This window comes from Eretmochelys imbricata, chromosome 2, assembly GCF_965152235.1.
Source record: "Eretmochelys imbricata isolate rEreImb1 chromosome 2, rEreImb1.hap1, whole genome shotgun sequence".
Taxonomy (NCBI): Eukaryota; Metazoa; Chordata; order Testudines; family Cheloniidae; genus Eretmochelys; species Eretmochelys imbricata.
In genome coordinates this window covers 153,566,273-153,584,776 of record NC_135573.1, presented here as the reverse complement: position 1 = coordinate 153,584,776, position 18,504 = coordinate 153,566,273, and the positions used below count along the sequence as shown (strand labels likewise).

The 18,504-nt window shown below is 40.2% G+C and overlaps 1 protein-coding gene across 1 annotated transcript in view; it reads right to left on the bottom strand.

Moving 5' to 3' along the window:
- The window catches only part of CTNNAL1 (catenin alpha like 1), a 121,055-nt gene that overhangs the window by 85,771 nt on the left and 16,780 nt on the right, over positions 1–18,504 (bottom strand). Inside the window, exons 2-3 of the mRNA XM_077810844.1 lie at positions 7,643–7,832; positions 212–399 (exon numbers count right to left, since the gene is read on the bottom strand). Of these exons, the coding sequence (XP_077666970.1) occupies positions 212–399; positions 7,643–7,832 (378 nt within the window). The remainder of the gene's footprint in view (positions 1–211; positions 400–7,642; positions 7,833–18,504) is intronic.

Below are 18,504 nucleotides of genomic sequence, written 5' to 3'. Positions count from 1 at the left end.
TTGTTTCAGTATTTCGTGAAATAAAGAATCTAAATAGACTTTTTTACAAGTTTCACAGTTTCTTCTCTTAAAATATATATAGTTAAACCCAAGAGGAAAAAAACAGTTCTTTAATACTAAGTGTAATGCAAAGTATTACCTCATTTGGTATCAAATGCTCTCACATCTCCAGTACATATAGTTTCAGAAATAACAAAAGACACTTAAGTACCTTGTTTCTGGAAGCTATAATTTGTTTAATAACTATTCTGTCTGCCAGCACCAGCACCTTTGTCACTGAAGAAAGCAGCAATCTTGCAGCTTTTACTACTCCTGTTTTGTCTGTAAAAATTGTTATCCGGCCATCAGATTCTGGATGATCCAAGTTAGTTACATCTGTAAGTTGTGCAATTGTTTCACCTAAAAAAACCCCAAAAATAAATAAATAACTTTTGTGCTTTTAAAACAGAAAAAAGCTGAGAACATAAAAAAAGCCTAAATTAGCGCAGGGATAAGTGGCACCTGTCTTGCTGACCTATTGCTTGCTCCGTTTTGTCTTGTCTTGTTTCCTATTACTAACTATAGGAGATTCTATCTCCTCACTTCAGTTCCCAGCTGCTTGATATTCGCGCCTTCTCTTCCTCACACATGAACAAAATTTTGGTTTTGCCCTCAAGAGCTTGCAGGTTTAATTTTGCTCTGGAAAAAATGAAAGTTAGAATTTCTCTCCTACTTCTTTTATTTTTAATGACAAAAATTAAGCTCATGCAAGCACTGGAACAAAGCAGGAGACCCCATAGCCCAACCAGCATTTATTCTGTCAAGCCTCGGCTAGAATTCTCACAAGCTAGCGGATTTGTAGATTTCATTTTGCTTTAAAAATTCTCAAGTGTAAAGAATAAGCAGCCCCCAAACGGGAATTTTAAATAGCCAATAAAACAGTTTTGTATCTGTTGGGCTACTGAGGAAGCACTGCAACGACACTACTGTGTACAGGTTTTAGGCAGGCACCAGGCTCACCACCATTTTCCCTTGCACATACTAGTGTCATACTTATGCATCCAGGAAGGGCTCTACAAATAGCCTATATTCTATTTGCAACCAGCACCCCCTTCTGATATACTGAAATCCATTAGTCAAGCAAACTGAAATGCTTCAATCAGGCTATACTTCACCATACAGATCTGCAGTGGCTCGGCACTTTATGGATGAAGTGTTTCAAGCCAATAAGACTTCAGCCCGATCCCTGCAGAAATTTACACAATTAACTGAATGTGAGTAGTCTCACTGAACTCAGAACTATTAGGCGCTGAAGTCTTTCTGAAGGATCTGGACATATGCATTTTCACAAACTGTCCAGTTACTGCATATATGCGAGTATAGATATATGGAGTAACATTCATAAACTATTATGTATGATACATTAACTGCTATAGGAGGAGCAATTTACATGTCTAGCACTCATAACTCCAGTCATCCACGTTCTTCCAAATATTTGATTACATCACTCAGGATACAGTCAAAAGTGGCAAGGAATGTAGGTGCCATATGATTCATCTTTGTAAAAGGTAGTGCAGCTAATAGCTACATACACATCTATATACATTCTAAATTTACTGTCAAAAGGCTTGAAAGGAAAGAACAACAAAGATCCCACTTCCAATTAAATTATTTTGCATCAACTACTTTGTAGTTCACCAAATATTAACAGGAAAGTGTCTGTATATTTGTCATGCCTCACGTAGACAGAGACATCTGAGTTCACAAAGTCTGTGAGGAGTGCAGCAGAATACTGTCTTTGCCAGAAAGTAACAAATATTAATTTGACAAGTTGTGCTAGGGAACTGCTCTGAATATTAATGCCAGTTGTAGTAGTACTTGATTCTGTACAGAAGAATTCATGTTCAATTGCTGAAGCCGCTGAAGACTGGAAGAAGCCTGAAAAATCTATTTTCTGACTTGCAATTATGTAATGTAAAAATATGAATGCATAAAACACTGATCATGTTGCAAAACCACGTAGTTTTCTAACAGATGATTAATCTCCACAATCACCAGCATCCACAGAGAAAGCATTATACAAGTTTCTACTAGAAGTGTGTTTCTGCCAACAATAATTCTCCATTTCAGAAAGTTATGCTCTCAAATTAAATACTGAAACACTATACCCGTTCATTAGTTAATGTCTCAGGTAAATATCCCAAGAGAAAACAGATGTAATCATGAAAGCAGTATGTCAACTGTAAACTGCAATGGCTTCCTCTGCTGTGTTTAAAGACTATTTTCATCATTTGGCCTGGTGAAAGAATGGTTACTTACCTTACAGTAACGGTGGTTCTCTGAGATGTGTTGTCCACACAGATTCCATTCTTGGTGTGCATGTACCCCATGGGCATGAGTTTGGATTCTTTCAGCCCGCAGTGAATACTGGGGCCGTGCATGCACCCCAGATGCCCTCATGCTCTCCTCCCCCAAGAGCATAAAGGATAAGTAGGCACAACTGTCCCTCAATGCCTTTGCCAATACAGAATCCAAATGATATAGCAGGAAAAGCTGGTGGGTCATGGAATCTACGCAGCACCATATGTCAAACAACCACAGTTACTGCATGGTAAGTAACCATTCTTGCTTCAAGTGACTGTCCAGATGGCTTCCACTCATGGTTACTAACAAGCAGTAGCCTATTCGCTTGTGGGGGAGTAGTCTGAGTCCTATTTAATGGCTGCTGGACAGCCCTACCAAAACAGTTATCCAATCTGGAAGCCTCCACTAAGAAATAGTGTCCTGTAAACTAGCTTAATCCACACAGCTGCCCTACAAATTTTCAAAACAGGGAAATTCCTCAAACAGGCAACAGAGCTGCCTGAACCCTAGTGGAATAAGCTCTAATATAGCTAGTTGGATCTCACCTGGTTAATGTATCGCATGCCCTTACTGTATCGCATGCCCTTACAGTTGGAGACCCAGGCTTAGTTTACACTACATAGTTATACAGGCACAGCTATGCCAGCCTAGGAGCGTTGAGAGAAAAAACAAACATAACTATGCCACCAAAACCCTCACTATAGATGCAAATATGCCAACAGAAGAGTGCTTCTGCTGTCTTAGCTAACATTTCTCAGGGGTGGTATTTCTAAGCTGCAGTAGAGCTTCTTCTATCAGATTACGTTAATTCTACTCTATGGAGATATGCAGATATAGGCTCCATAGTGTAGAAATGGCAACAGACATGGCCCCACTTAAGACAATCTCTGTGTGGATATAGGGTGCCCCGAACTCCATCAGCAAAGGCCACAAATAGTCTGGGTGTATTCCTGAATGATTTTGTTCTGCTGATGTGAAAAAACAAAATGAGATGTGAATGGACTGGTTTTCAGAGAAGTCTGAGATAAAAACTTGGGGTGAGGTCTACCCAAGGTGAAGTGATCCTGTTCTTATGAAACACTGGATAAAGGAAGACCTGTTATGAGGGACTGAATTGCCCCTATTCTTACAGCTGATGTAATGGATACTGAAAAGGCAGTCTTCATAGACAGGTGGTATAGGGAACAGGTTGCTATTGGTGAGGGAGGAGAGGGAAGGGAATAATCAACCTCGCTAACACTGCATAGGAAGTCCCAAGAGGGAGGGAACTCACACACCAAGGGAAAATAATGAATGAGGCCCTTAAGGAATCCTGCCACTGTAGGGCCTGAAAAAAATAACATGGTCCAGGACAGGAGGACGACATGAGACTGCTGCTAGATGGATGCCTTTGGAGCTAATGGAAAGCTCAGATTTGTATCAGGGTTAGCAGGTTGTCCAGTATTGTTGAAATCGGTAATGTCACGTGAGAAACGTTGTGCTGAGATGCCCAGATAGAAAATCATTTCCATTAAGCTTAGTAAGTCAGTCTAGTTGAAAATATTTTGCTTTGGAGAGCAGAATATTCTGGAAACTCCGCTGAACAGCTTCTTTGGGTGGATGACATCCCGCCAGCATCCAGTCTGTCAGATGCAACAAGGCTGTATTTAGGTGTAGGATCTGACTGCTGTTCTGCAAGACTGTCAGGCAGGACTGGTAGACTACCGTATTGAAAGGTTTATCAGATCTTAATACCAGAACTGCCTGGCTCAGCTAGGGACTATCAATCATCCACCCAGCATCTTGCTCTGTTTCTTCATGGGGCTTGGTGGGAAAGCATATGTTAGTCCCAGTGTCCAGGGGATAAGAAAGGCATCTGTCAAGTAGCCACTCTGGAGCAATGTGAGAGAGACAAGGATACCCCAAAAAAAAAAAAAAAAAAAAAAAAAATCACACAATCACCCTGGAGCCTTTCAAGGAGTGATGGCTTCATCCATTACTAAACTTAAAAGTTTGTTGCCTTCAAATGGCAGGTCCTCGACTGTTGTCTAGAGCTCACTGGGTCACCAAGGATAGCAGCCATGATAACTATTGCTGAGGTCATAGTATGTGTCATTGTATCACAACTCATTCCACTACAACTCAGTGCATCCAGCTGTCAATTTCAGGAAGGCAGTCAGCCCTCATCCATGACAGACTTCATCTCTTCTTGGGGTTCCTCAGTGAATTTGTCTACAGGGAGTTTGTCTATACACTGAGACAACTGGTCCTATGTTAAATAGTCATATTTGGAGAGGAGAGTCTGATAGTTAGCCCCCTCATCTGGAGCTAACTGATGTGCATAACTTGTGACTGAAGAAGTCCAATTTCTTTAGATTCTTCTCTCCTGGTGTAGACTTAGGATGTCCACGTTTTGGCTTCTCCTGAACCTGATGGTATATGTAACCAAAAATATTTAGACCCCTTTCAGGATACCTGGTATCACCTGTCACTTAACTGCATTTATTTTTTTTTTTGCAGGTTCCATTAGCTGCAGCACGTAGGATGTCCTAGAGTTTGTCCCATTTCGCTTGAATTACCTCCAGGGGCACATCCAAGGTCTCTGCCATCTGATTCATGAAGTCCTGGAATACCTTGAATTCATCTAATGAGGCAGGCAAGGGTGGTTTCACTTCCTCATCTGGGGAAGATGAGGAGAAAGCAGCAGTTCCTCACTTTGCAGCTGATGCTCTTCCTTTACTATCCTCCTCTTGATTCTCCATTATCCGAAATGCACCCACCGCAGACTAGTTGGCGATGATCTGATTTGCCTGTTTGGAGCGGCTGATCTAGCCCTCGAGAAAGTGGATGATGCAGGCTTTCTGGAATATGGCTGCACAACACAGGTTGTTCAATAGGACCATGGATGGTAAGGATAGGAATACTGAAGCGGGAGATACATGGGGATACCCAAGAAGGAGGATTCCTATGTGCCCAAGGTCTCTTTCTTCTACCTTTCATGGACTCCTCTTTAGAATCCCTCCCTGACTTCCAATGTGCTACCCAGGAAAGGGAAAATGACCAGATTGGAGATGAGTCCATGCTATGCCCAGCTGAAGGGTATACTTCCCACAAGGGGGTCTGTCTCTGTATGGGGGAGGTGGGTGCCAAGGATACCTCCTGAATCTGATGTACCAGTAACTCTGAAACTGTTGGGTTTGGATATCACCACCCTCAATCTCTCAAAGAGAGAGGACTCCAGTACCCAGATCACTGATAAGTCACGTGGCATGACATAGTTTAGGTGTCAAGATTGTTGGTTCCACGGTAACAGGTATAAGCAGACATCATCTGCACGAAGGTGGAAGGTACTGGGAATACCAAGTAGTAAGGCTCTCTTTGACAGGGTCAATGATGAGGAGCTGGTACCAAGGGTAGCACGGTCCACTGATTTAGCAAGTACCACATATGCTGTCTCTGAGTTTGGTACTGGGACACTGGAAGAGGACTTCTGAGGCTTCCAGCCCTCAGAAGAGTGATTTCAAGACAAATCATGAGTCTGATGATCTTGTGTCTCAACTTGCTGGGCACGGATGACCCAAGCCTTGGCTCATCTCTGGAGAAGTGCTCCTTTCTGTCTGAAAATATAAATACACAGTAATAGCAGATGAATGGGGCCTTTGATAAAATATGGCTCGGGATATCGGGGTGGAATCCAGCCTCCCAAGGCCATTAACAGAGAAGGACTGACTGGATGGCTGAGGCATGGTTATAGCCTTCTTCTCGGTAATCTGAGGCAGCTTGCATCAATCTTTTGGGAAATAGTTTCATGCAAGCTTTCCTTGCTCTGAGTGAATTTGGACAAAGAGCAACAAACAGAACATTGCTACAGAATGTGTCCTTCTCCAAGGCAGAGCAGACATCAGAGTACCTGTTGTTAACAGGCATCAAAGCACTCCATGAGAGACAGGCCTTAAATCTATTGTTTTTGCTTGTGCCATGATGCTAGTCACACTGTAACAAGGCGCAGGTGCTCTACCCTAAACATTTATCTAAAAAAAAAAAAAAGTCAATATTTTTTTTTGGCATGCCACTAGGTGACTAACTTAATTAACCAAACTAATTTACAATGCCCAATGTGCTAGGGTTCCATCTCACTGCCAGGTGGTATGGAGGAACTGATGGCCTACTGGACCTGCTCTGTCCTTCATAGCCCCAATGGACACTGGATTCTTCTGGACAGTAATCATGTGCACATCGGGTGAGAAGAGCACAAGGAGTGGAATCCATATGGACAATTACACAAAGATTATATGGCATGGGAATAAATAGTGCTTTCAAGTTTGGTTTACCTTCTAGTATTTTAATTCTGAAGGCCTTGAAAGTGAATGTCAGCAACGACAAACCAGTGGTAACTGCCTGCAATTTTTTTTTTTTTTTTTAAATCATTGATTGGAGCAATGCTTCATGTTGTACTATGAACGTGTCTCTATAAATGGTTCTCACATATTTGGATTTTCTTCATGTTTTGAAGCTCTACACAACATTTCAGTGTTAACACTGAAGTAATTTTGTTTTTAGTGACAAATTTTGCTCCACTGGATGGATGGAAAAAAGTTACAAATATAATATAAGTTTAATATTTTCTTGTGGTTTTGTTCTTTGCTTACAGTAACTTTGTAAAACTAAAATAGAAGATTCCCTACAAATGGGAGCTTTAAAATAAGAATTTAAAAACAGTATTTACAGTGTGGTTTTATATTAAAATGTATTACAGATTGCAATAGCACAAGTTAGTTTTGTGAAGACTCAACCAGATATAAATCAAATTATGTTTCTTTAAAATAAACAATAATTTAATTCACTGATTTCCTTAATTTAAAGATTCCCTCATCAAAACTACAAATATAGGTTCTCCAATTTTGAAATAGGGAAAGTTACTGGGAGAAATGGAAAAATATGTAGAATCACCATTGGTCATCCTGAAAGTATTTTTAAAAACAACTTTAGGGTTTGTTGAGGGTGGATTGCAGGGGTTTTTTTTAAATTAAAAAGGGAAAAGTGAATCTTCTTGTGGCAAAGTGTTGCACACAATAAAGCATGACACAAGAATGCCATCATCTGTCAACTTTAGTCATAATGGTGAACATTTAAACAGCAGGTGGAATGTGAGAGCACTGGTACCAATCAGGTATTGAATGTAGGCAGGGGTCATCACTGTAAAGGTCTCCCAAAATCATGTTTAATGGCTGCAATAGATGAAAGCAGTAGATTCTGTTTGTTTTCAATGTCAGGTGTAGCACAGCAACATAAATGGCATATTTCTTAAATAATCACATACCTGCTCGCTTTGCCTCAATGCAAGCAATACTCATTTCCTCTTTCAATTCTCGATTTTCATTGGCTATGGCTTCTCCTACTGTAACAAATCTTCCAACTGCTAGGTTAACTGCTTGACCCACCCGCTGAATTGCTTGCAATGTCTTGTCTGACCGCTTTGGTTTATCCTTATGGTTAATAAGAGTAGTTATCTATAATAAAAAAAAGTTAATTGTTAGGATAGCAGATTAGTAAACATTTTAACATGAAAATTACTAGCAAGTTTTGAAATACACCTGGGGCCAGACCTTCAATTTTATTAGCCAACACACGACTGCACTGAGTCACATGGAATCACGTGTTAAATATTTCTGGAAACAAATTCAAAACTGAATATTAAAAAAGCAGTTTGGTGTTCCCTCTTCACTTCTGAGCTCTCACCCTCTTCTCATAAAAGTTTAAAGATTGACTTTTATTTTTAAACTTCACAAGTAGTAATGGGAGCGGGTGTACTAAAAATAAACCATTCTAAGTCACTTGACAGGCCAATAATACTTACAATGTCCCTGTTAAAGTTGTTGTGTAATTCTAAACCGACCAGCATTGTTTTGGTTTGCCAACACATTCACAAGTCCTGCCATCTTTCCATTCTGACTGTCTATTCAGAACTTGTGTATTTTAATCAACGGCTATATCACATAAATAGAAAAAAGGCCATTTGCAGAGATGTGCATGTACCCAATCAAAATCTTAATGTTAGCAATTTGCCTAGCAAACGCATTTATGTAATCAATGCTGGAGCTAAATTACACCTCTCAAGACCGGATATGAATTTTTTTAAAATTACTCTTAGATCAGGCTCAATTTTGGACCCATTAGCCTTGCATCAAAATAGGTCTTATTTCATAGCAGTGAAAAGAAAACGGGGTTAGGAAACCTAGAACCTCCCCTACCTACTGTAAAAAAAACTGCAGGACATTGCCCAGCTATAAGAAAATACTTTTGGGTGTGTGGGGTCTGTGCAAGGGGATGCTCCCACCCTACTCCAATCTAGCAAAAACATATCCTGCTGGCTGCCAAACCTTCCCTCCAGTAACAGAAGGACTTATGCTCTCTCACCTTCTCCCCACTATGAAACCCTTCTTTCCCTCTCCAATTCCCCAGACAAAAAGAACTAACTACACTGTAGCAAACTTACTTTTGCAGCAGCATAAAATAAGTGAACATGTTTGCATTAAATATTAACTTCAATATTCCAGTCACAGTCTTACACAGCTCCATTCATTTCACAGTTCCACAGAAATTTTAGTCAATACTACACTGAAACTGAACAGAAGAATTTTAATGGAAAATTTTCTTTACCTGAATAATATTCTTTCAAGATCTTCTGCCATTTCAGATACTTGCAGCAGATGGACACGGTACATAAAACCTTTTTGGGGAGGTCATCCCTCAACAAGCTCAGCTAACACCTCTAAGAACAGTTTATGATCATTTGCTAACTTTTAAAGTAAAAAGACCAAACTTAATTTAAGCTTAGACTGAAACTATATGGAGTGATGTTAGTCTGAAAAAAGTGGAGAATGAACTGGCACGAATGTCCTGAAGAGAGATAGTAATCAAACAAGGGAAATTCCCCATTTTCTCTTTGATCATCTATGCTAATCTTGACACTCGGGACCTTCCAAAGCATATTCCAGACCCCTAATGGAGGCACTCGCAACCCACAGTGGCCTGCAGTATTCTCCTTCTGAATGCTGCATCTACTGAGGCTATACATCCACTCTAATATTTGAAAAATGTGTGACATGATGCAGCGGTTGCTTTACAAATTGCCAGCAGAGCTGCTTATGCACTTTTCCCATGATAAACCCAATAATTCCATAAAGTAAAACTTGAATGTTTCTGACACTTCTTACCGAAATACACCTCCATTAGAGGATGTGTTATCCAATTATACAAGGTTTCAGAGTAACAGTCGTGTTAGTCTGTGTTCGCAAAAAGAAAAGGAGTACTTGTGGCACCTTAGAGACTAACAACTTTATCTGAGCATAAGCTTTCGTGAGCTACAGCTCACTTCATTGGATGCATTCAATTATACAAGGTAGACTTGGGTGCTGTTTGTCCTTTCTTAGGGCCTTGATGCAGAATGAAAAGCATCTGAGCTTCTGAGACAGAGATGATTCTTAAAACTGATTACATTCAAACATTCATTACTGTTCCTTGGGATTACGACAAAGAGGGACAGTAATATTTTGGTTCAAATGGAACAAAACAGGAAGCCTTTCACAAAAACCACAGCAATGTCTTGAACACTAGCGTGGATAAAAACAGACTTGTTTACAAAAAAAATCTTTGATTTTTTTTAAACTTTAAATGAAATATATTTTTCTTTTCAAAACTAAATCAATTTAAAATTAAGTTTGAAAATTATGACAACCAATGTTAAAGCCTTTTTAAAAAAGTCAAAAACCTGAACTGGTACAAGTCACTGACTAACAGACTAAGTGCTAAAACCAACTTTTGACATTAGTATCCTTCTCTGCAACTGCAGATGAGGATATCTTCATTTCAGTTTATTCAACTAGTTCAATTCAATGACTGGTTCAATGTTGAGAAACCAATTAGAAGACACAAAAATCAGGAGAGCTTCTTTTCCTCTTTCTGTAAATAAAAACTAGGTACGAGAGGAAGAGCTCTACTCGCTGTAAAATCTTGAAGGACGTGACCAGAAACAATAAGTTCAATTCACTAACTACACATAATACTTCCTTTGTTAATAAAGGAGTTTTAAATAAAAACATGATACACTTTCTTCTTATGTATCCAGCATCTTTAGTTTTAAAGAATGAATAATATCAGAATTATGTTTTTGTGCATTTTTAATTCTAATTTCCATCCAAATGGATCACTTCCATCTCTTCAAGAAAATGACTTTAAACTTACCAGTTCACCATGCTGCAAGTAGTAACAAGACCTTCAGTGATAAGAACCAGAGAATTCTTCATAATAGCTTGAATGGTGATTTGGTGACAGCATTCAGAGCTGAGTTCAATTCTCATAGTGGGGCAGGTGAACTGAAAGCCAGCCTAAGATTCTCCACAGAACCCAGATATGACCAGAACATACCCCCAACGCCACATTATCTAAGTGGCCCTGTGAGGTCACACTTACTGGTAATTGGATAATCAGTGAGCTGGCATTCATCCCTATGAGGCAGACTACCCTGAAAAAGCTCCAAAATATCAGGAAGGGTATAAACTATAGAGTGAATGTCACACCAAGAACTGACACGTTCCCAAACGCTTGAATGCTGCACCAAAGTAGACTGATTCCAAGAGAACAACATTGAAATGACCTTATGCAAAAGCCTTTATTTCTGAAGTTTGCCCTCCAAATAGCCATGCCCTATACCTGAAATTAGACGTATTGTCACAGGTGATAGGGTCCCGTGTCAGGATATCTTTTGTCACTGAAGTTCCACAACCAGATTCACCAGGCTTGGATATTTTGGCTAGCTCAGAGTGATCAGAATCAAGTTCCCTGTGGGCCTAGTTCTCTTTTGGAGCACCTAGGACCACAAACAGGTACAGCAGGCTGAAATCCCACCTGAAGGGCACAACTATATCCTGGGAGTTGTGCTTCCTGTATTTACAGAAGCAACTGGATTTTGTATCACGAGATTCACTAATAAAAGCACACATTCTAAAATCTGAAACCAACTTTTTTTTTTAGCAGACGACAAATTGGTTAATTCAAAACAGAGCCACTGAGACTAAAATGCAAGTTAGATATACTAGAGGTAAACTGATTTTTGTTGAAGGTAGGGTTCACATTTCGTGAACAATCAACTTGATATACATGACAATGGTTAACAGGGAGAAGGCAGAGGGTATTTAGTCTCAGAAGATAAACTGGACAGATACAAATTATAGAGTATTCTAGAAACTTTCCATTTTAATTATTTGTGTTGTCACCATATTTTATCAACAAATAATAAAATATATATGAATAAGATTTTTTCATACATTTCACGGAGTAAAGCCAGGAGGATCATGAGCTCATCTAGTCTGTCCTCTTGTATATCAAAAGCCATTATATTTCACCTATATTGAGCCCAGTGACTTCAGTTAGATCAAAGCATTTCAGTCCTCTGTAGACTAAACTGTTGCATCCATCCCCATCCCAACCCCTCCGTGCCCCCGCACCCCCATCATTGCAGCCCTCCCCATCCCAGCCCCCACTCCCCCATCCCCGTCACTGCATCCCTCCCCATCCCATCCTGCCCCCCACACCTACCCATCCCAGTCCTGTACCCCTTACAGCGCTCTCCCATCCATCCTCTCCACCTCCCAGAGCCGCCACTCCCACGTCCCTCACCCACAATTCACCTCCATACACTGCTGCACTCCCATTATATCCCTATACACCCCACATCCTCATGCACCTGTAGCCTTCTGCCTCCCCATCCACCCCCCTGCCACACCCCTCCTCTCTCCTTCACTGCCCCCCCGCCCCCACTGCTCTCATCCTTGGCCTCTTTCCCTCCCCATCCTCTCTCCTCCACCCATCTTTTCCCCTCCAGCCCACCCTCCTCCCTTCCTGGCTTGGTGATTTAGGCAGCCCCTGGAAAAGTGTATGAAAAAGTTTTTTTTGTGTAGGCAAGTCTGTGCATGCATGCATTGTATGTGTGTAAGAGACTGTGTGTAGGGAGATGCATGTATTCCCACATGTGTGTATACCTATGTGAATAAAATTTGCAGCCTCACTCTGACTTATTTCTTTTGCTGGCTTGCGCACAAAAAAAAAAAAACTGATGACAGACTGTGTATTCTCTTTTAAAAACTTGTTCTGAAATGAAGAACTATAAAAGAAATGTATTATTTCTTAAAAAGTGAATCCTGTTGAAGTGAGCTGTAGCTCACGAAAGCTTATGCTCAAATAAATTGGTTAGTCTCTAAGGTGCCACAAGTACTCCTTTTCTTTTTGCGAATACAGACTAACAAGGCTGTTACTCTGAAACCGGTTGATGAGTAATTGCAGAAAAGCCATGTATTATACATTTCTCCCCACCTTTGTCTAGCTACTTTATAAACTCTTTGTTGCAGACTCTCTTTCTATGTGTATGTCCAGCACCTCCCACCCTGGAGCCCTGATCTTATTTGGGGTTTCTAAGCACTAAACAACAATATATAAATAATGTGGAAGTATGCGTGTTAGTGTATGCTAGATGTGAACACATGAATACACGTGTGAATCTGCATGTAGGCGTGGGAGTCAGTTTCTACAGATTTATTTATCTGGACAGGTATGCATTTCTGTGGTTGTGCTCTATGGATTTGTATTTGGGCTTCAGGAGTGGGCCTTTAATGGACCCACTGCAGCTGTGATAATGTGTGGTCCTAATTCCACACACAAAGTTACAGTAACTTTAGTGAACAAAAAACATGGAGCTGGTTACAAAAAATTGGAAGAGCGGAGGGAAAGAATCATGAAAACCTTCGTAAACTTTCATTTTTTAAAAAATTATCCTTTTTGGCTATTTTGCTGCCAGCTCTAGCATCCTGTAACAAATGAAACTTGAACTTGGAATAATACATCTGTCAAAACAATAAATATGCCTGTTTGGGCCTTGCAGTGAAAATGAGCATATGAGCGAGGATGGGGGAGAGCAAACAACAGAGGGAGGAGGGATGGAGTGAGCAGGGGCAGAGCCTCAGGAAGGGATGGGGACGGGGCAAGGTTGTTCAGTTTTCTGGAATTAGTAAGTTGGCAGCCCTATCCTGGAAGCTAGAGAGACCTGGTGTTTCAAGAGCTAGAAGAGCTAGCAACAGCCTATCAGAGTCCAGCAGGCTCAGGTAAAAGGTGCTGTGGGGTCTTAGCAGGTCAGTTCCTGGCTGGGACCAGAGCAGAGAAGAAGGGTACTCCATCCTGTCCCAAGAAGCCAGACAAGTAGCCAGAGAATTTAAGGCTGGCTGAACTCTGGGATTGCAGAGGGAGAAGAACCAGAGGACACTGGCCTTGGGATGGGGCTAGTGATAAAGGGCCTGGTAGGAAGAGGCCCAGGGAAATAGCAGCAGAGGACTGAAGAAAGCAGTACGTGGCTGCTATGTATAGGGTCCCTGGGTGGGATCAGGTTCCTGTACTGGTCCCAGGTAAAGTGGCATAATTCCCAAGAGGGGCACTGCTTGTTTGGAAGCCTGAGAAAAGGGCTGAATTTATAGGGTCCAGAGCCAAGGCAGAAGACCCTAGCGAAGGCAAAGAGAATTTTATTTGCTAGACTTTCCTACCAAGGAAGGGGTTCATTCGGACTTTAAGACTTGTCCGGAGGGCTAAATCACTGAAGAACAGCCAGTTTCAGCTGGCAGTCTACACGGGGCACGAGGGGAAAGAAATGGACTGCAGTACCACGCCCAGCTGCTAGGAGGGGCTCAAGAGATGAGTGCTACATTACAGTGGAATATGGCCAGATGATCCTAGCAGGCAAGCCACACCCTAGGCTGCAAAAGAAATCTAAAAAAAACAAGGTCCCTGCCAATCTGACCTAAGGAGAAATTCTTTCACAACCCCAAATCTGGCAATCAGTATGTAAGCAAGACATGCCACCCAGCTATCTAAGAAAGCGGGGGGTGGGGAGGAGGAGTCGTCGTCACAGTTGCGTTTTTCAAACTATTTGAAAAATACTTTTAATGAGGTTGGCAGCAACATTGTTCACAATAGCATGGGATACAATTTCACTCTGTTACCACTATTGGGTTTCTTACTCAGTGTTGATGGATCTCCATGCAAGCTGTGAAGAGAACAAGAGTCTAGAAAGACTGGTTTCCTAGTTGTGGAAGTGTGTTGTCAACACTCTAGAAGTTAGCCATGGAATATGAGTCAGGAGAAAATGTTCATCTGCAATCATGTGTGGAAGGTAAGTGAAGCGTTTTAAAAAACAAACATTTGTAATATGGGATTACAAGAAGTAGTTTATTACTCGTAAGAGATGTTCTGCCATCAGGACAGGCTCTTTGATAGGAGGGAAAAAGAAGGAAGGCATGTCCTTAAAACATGCAGTTAAATCCCTCCTAGCTCATTCCGACTGTAAAATACTTAATAGCACTCAAGGTGGGAAGGAGATTCTACAATGCAGAGGAGTAACATCTCCCCATCTGTTGAGGATTAAAGTAATGGGATAGGAAAATACAATCCTCGTTTGGGGGCAGGCTGGGGTCGTTACTATGATGGTTCTAATTTATTTAAGTTGGAAGGATGTTTGGTGAAGTTTGTTTGGTTTTTGGGAGGGATGGGGGGCTGTGTGTGTTAAAGGGAAATAACACTGACAACTGCTGTGTTTTGTTAAGACATCTCAATGTCAGGTAAAAACTGAACCACAAATCAAAATACAGAACAAAACAAACAAAAATACTGAAGTTGGAAATATTTTATGTTGGTGTAATTTATATAATTAAATACGTTAGCATCAGATACAGTGTATTCTGTTGTGGTGTAAAAACTAGAAGGGCTGTTTGTGATAATACTGGGTACTGGATTGTTATGAAAATCATGACAAAAAAAGGACAGAGCTGGAGAAGGCTGACTTTGGATATTAAACTTTGTTTACTGCTTAGTAATATTTCAGAGAAAGTAATGAATAAAATCACAATTATACCAAATGTAAAATAGCATCATTAGAATAAGAAGAGTTCTGCAGGAACAGATTAAATCTGCTCCCAATATCCTGTTACTTCAGAAAGCACAGCTGTGTGATGGACAAGAACAAATGATCCAGGGAAGTATTTTAGTCAAGCATCTTTTTCCCTTCTTGAAACCTCCAGAAGAAGAAAGTGATTATACAAATAGTCAGATATATCCCTTTTGTTTTAGATAAACACATAAAATTGAAGGTAGAATCCATTTAGGAGAAAGTGACCCTAAGGTAAGTGCCATCCCCCAAATCAAGGGCAAATAAAATCTTAAGTTTTCAAGAACTGGAGACTTTTAAATAAAGAAATTCTAATTAAGTAGGGTAAGGGATTTTTACTGTGTACTAAATGCAAGACTTACACAGAGACATCAAACAGAGGTGCTAATAAAAAGTAAAATGGTTATAATTTAGTCGTATGTGTTCGTTACTACAAGTGACAGAGGACACACATATAGCTAATATTACATGGCATGACTCAATAGAAACCCACTTGAGAGACTGGATATCTGGTCCAGAATATAAAAAACTGGATAGCGTCTTATCTGCTTAATGATAAGTCTTACATTTTTCTATAACTTGGATAACCATTGATCCTCCCTTTCTAGGGACAGCTGAGTTGTTGTGGAAGCCCAGTTTCTTCACTTTCAATAAAGCAGTCACCCTCCTTAGAAATGCCAGTAAAAGCCCATCCATGCACAACATGAGTAATCTTCTCTGATCGCTCACCTGCAGAACTAACTACTTCAAACTTCTCTTCTACTGAGATCTGTAGGTCTGCACTGCTTGGGGAAGAGAAGCAAGGAAGGAAGGGAAGTGAATTACATTTGCCAAAGCTCCCTTAGACTAGAAGATCAAAGCAGGGCTACCTAGGCAAACTCCTACTGTGACCATAGAAATAACCGACTGGTCAAAGTTCTTGCGCCTGAACAAGAGAAATGAGCTTCCTTTGTGGTACTACATAGCCAAAATCAATTCAACAATTGTTTCCAGTGGATTTGTTGTGACTTTTCTGATACACAGCACAGATTTAGGGGAGACAATCTTATTGATATTAATCTCAGAGAAGAATACTTTGTATAACTCACAGCTGTTTATGGAGAAGCAGTATTCTTGGAGGAAGGTGATCACTGTATACTATGTATGTTTGTTCATCTTCATTAGTGGGGACACTTTGATGAAGATGTTATTCAGAAAAAGTGTGAATGCCGCTTCTCTCAAGGCTACAAGTGATAGTTGTGAACAAGTGTGCAATACACAAAAGGCCAAATGGAATGATATGATCCATAAAGGAAACCCTCAGCTATCTCTTCAAGAATATGAATGTGCCTTTTCTGATTTGTCAAGGTAAGAAATCCCTGGGGATTAAAAGAAACCATCTAGTCTCAGTTTTGAAATTGACATATCTAGAGTACATGGCCTGAGGCTAAGTATTGCCTTAGTACTACCAGATTTTTTTTTGCTGACAAAAGAAAAAAGGTTTGAATTTTCACCTGAAAAATCTCACTGAGGTAATGAATTCTTCTACAACCCTCTATTTAAGGTAGCTTGGTGAAGTAGATCCTCAGGTGGAGTTTGAGTTCTGTTGAGAAGCCCCCTTGTACTATTCCCAGGAGACACCTGTCTGAGGCTCTGGAGAGCCAACAGTCTGAGAATAAGTGGACTCTGCCTCCTTTCAGTGGATTTTGCCAGGGATTAGGAGTCATGTGATTTGTTGCTTATGAGCAGCTGTGGAAGAATGATCTTTTCTGACTTTCTTTGGTTAAGTTGTCTAATAGTATCCTGATGCTTTATAGCCACAAAAAGATATTCAGTCTGTCATAGAGTCCATAATCTTCTCATTCACATGAGGGCCTTAGCACTTATACTTTTTACAAAGAAACCATGAATTAAAATATAAGAGACCCCATTGAGCATGGACAGCATTAAGTGATTACATCACCTGGTTTTAGAAAATATTTATAGCTATCACATATACGACATACATATAGCTTATTGCATCAGATTTTTATTCAGTGAATTCTCTAAGTTTTTTATTCCTGCTACAGCAAAATGTTCAAGATATTTTCTACAGGGAATAAGGACTCGTTTTAGTTCTGCAGTACATCTTGAGCACTAGTTCTTACACTGGTTTGCATCTTTTCCCCTTCTACATCAAGTTGTTTACAAAAGGTATTTTCATTAAAAATTTCAAGAAACCTCACTAAAATATGAAAATTGAGGCAACACATATAGGACAGAAGACATACAAATCCTGCCATAAGTTTGCACTATAAAAATCTACTGTTCTGTCACATTAGATGACACTTGCAGAGGACTTAGTATGTGGGCTTTTGAGACAAGTTTCTCGGTAACTAAAGAGAGACTAGCTGATTCATTTAGAAACAAAACATCAATTTCAAATACCGCACTCTTTAAATAAAGTCTCTCTAAATCTCAGGTAATACCTAGGACCAACATTTGCTCATTTTTCCTAATGAGGACTCCTTTAACCAGAAAAGCACATGATGTTTGACATTCAAGTCTACAAAAACCTTTTACTGCATGCTCTGTAGCAAGAATAGGATATCCAATATCATTTACTGGAAGGGCCATAAAAACAACACTACTTACCTGTACATTTAACACAAGCAACGATCAGAAGTTTACATAATACACTAGGCTAGATTACAGCATGACATCTAATATTATTTATTTGGTTAACTACATTTTCACACCCTGAAACTGAATTAGTCATGTAAAAAAAAAAACCAAATACATCATGCCCTCTTTTATGGCCCCACCCTCTGAACAGTCAGAGCTGTGGATGGTGGGGCAGAGGATATAAGAAAGCTACAATAGAAACTGCTACTTGCAAGTGCCACTGGTCCAAACTGCACAATCAGCACATTCCAAGAATCGGAATGTGCAGAGGTCAATCAAGAATAATTCCCTATTGCACATATATGCACATCCAGATAATTAAATGTTTTTGTGGCTAGATAACTCATTCCTTGCAACCTATGGTGCATAAAGATCATAGGTCAAGCAAGTGACCACACACTCGGCATCCAGTTGTCCCAGAGAGCAACTATCTGTAAGGAAAGGAGTACTTGTGGCACCTTAGAGGCTAACCAATTTACTTGAGCATAAGCTTTCGTGAGCTACAGCTCACTTCATCGAATACATCTGATGAAGTGAGCTGTAGCTCACGAAAG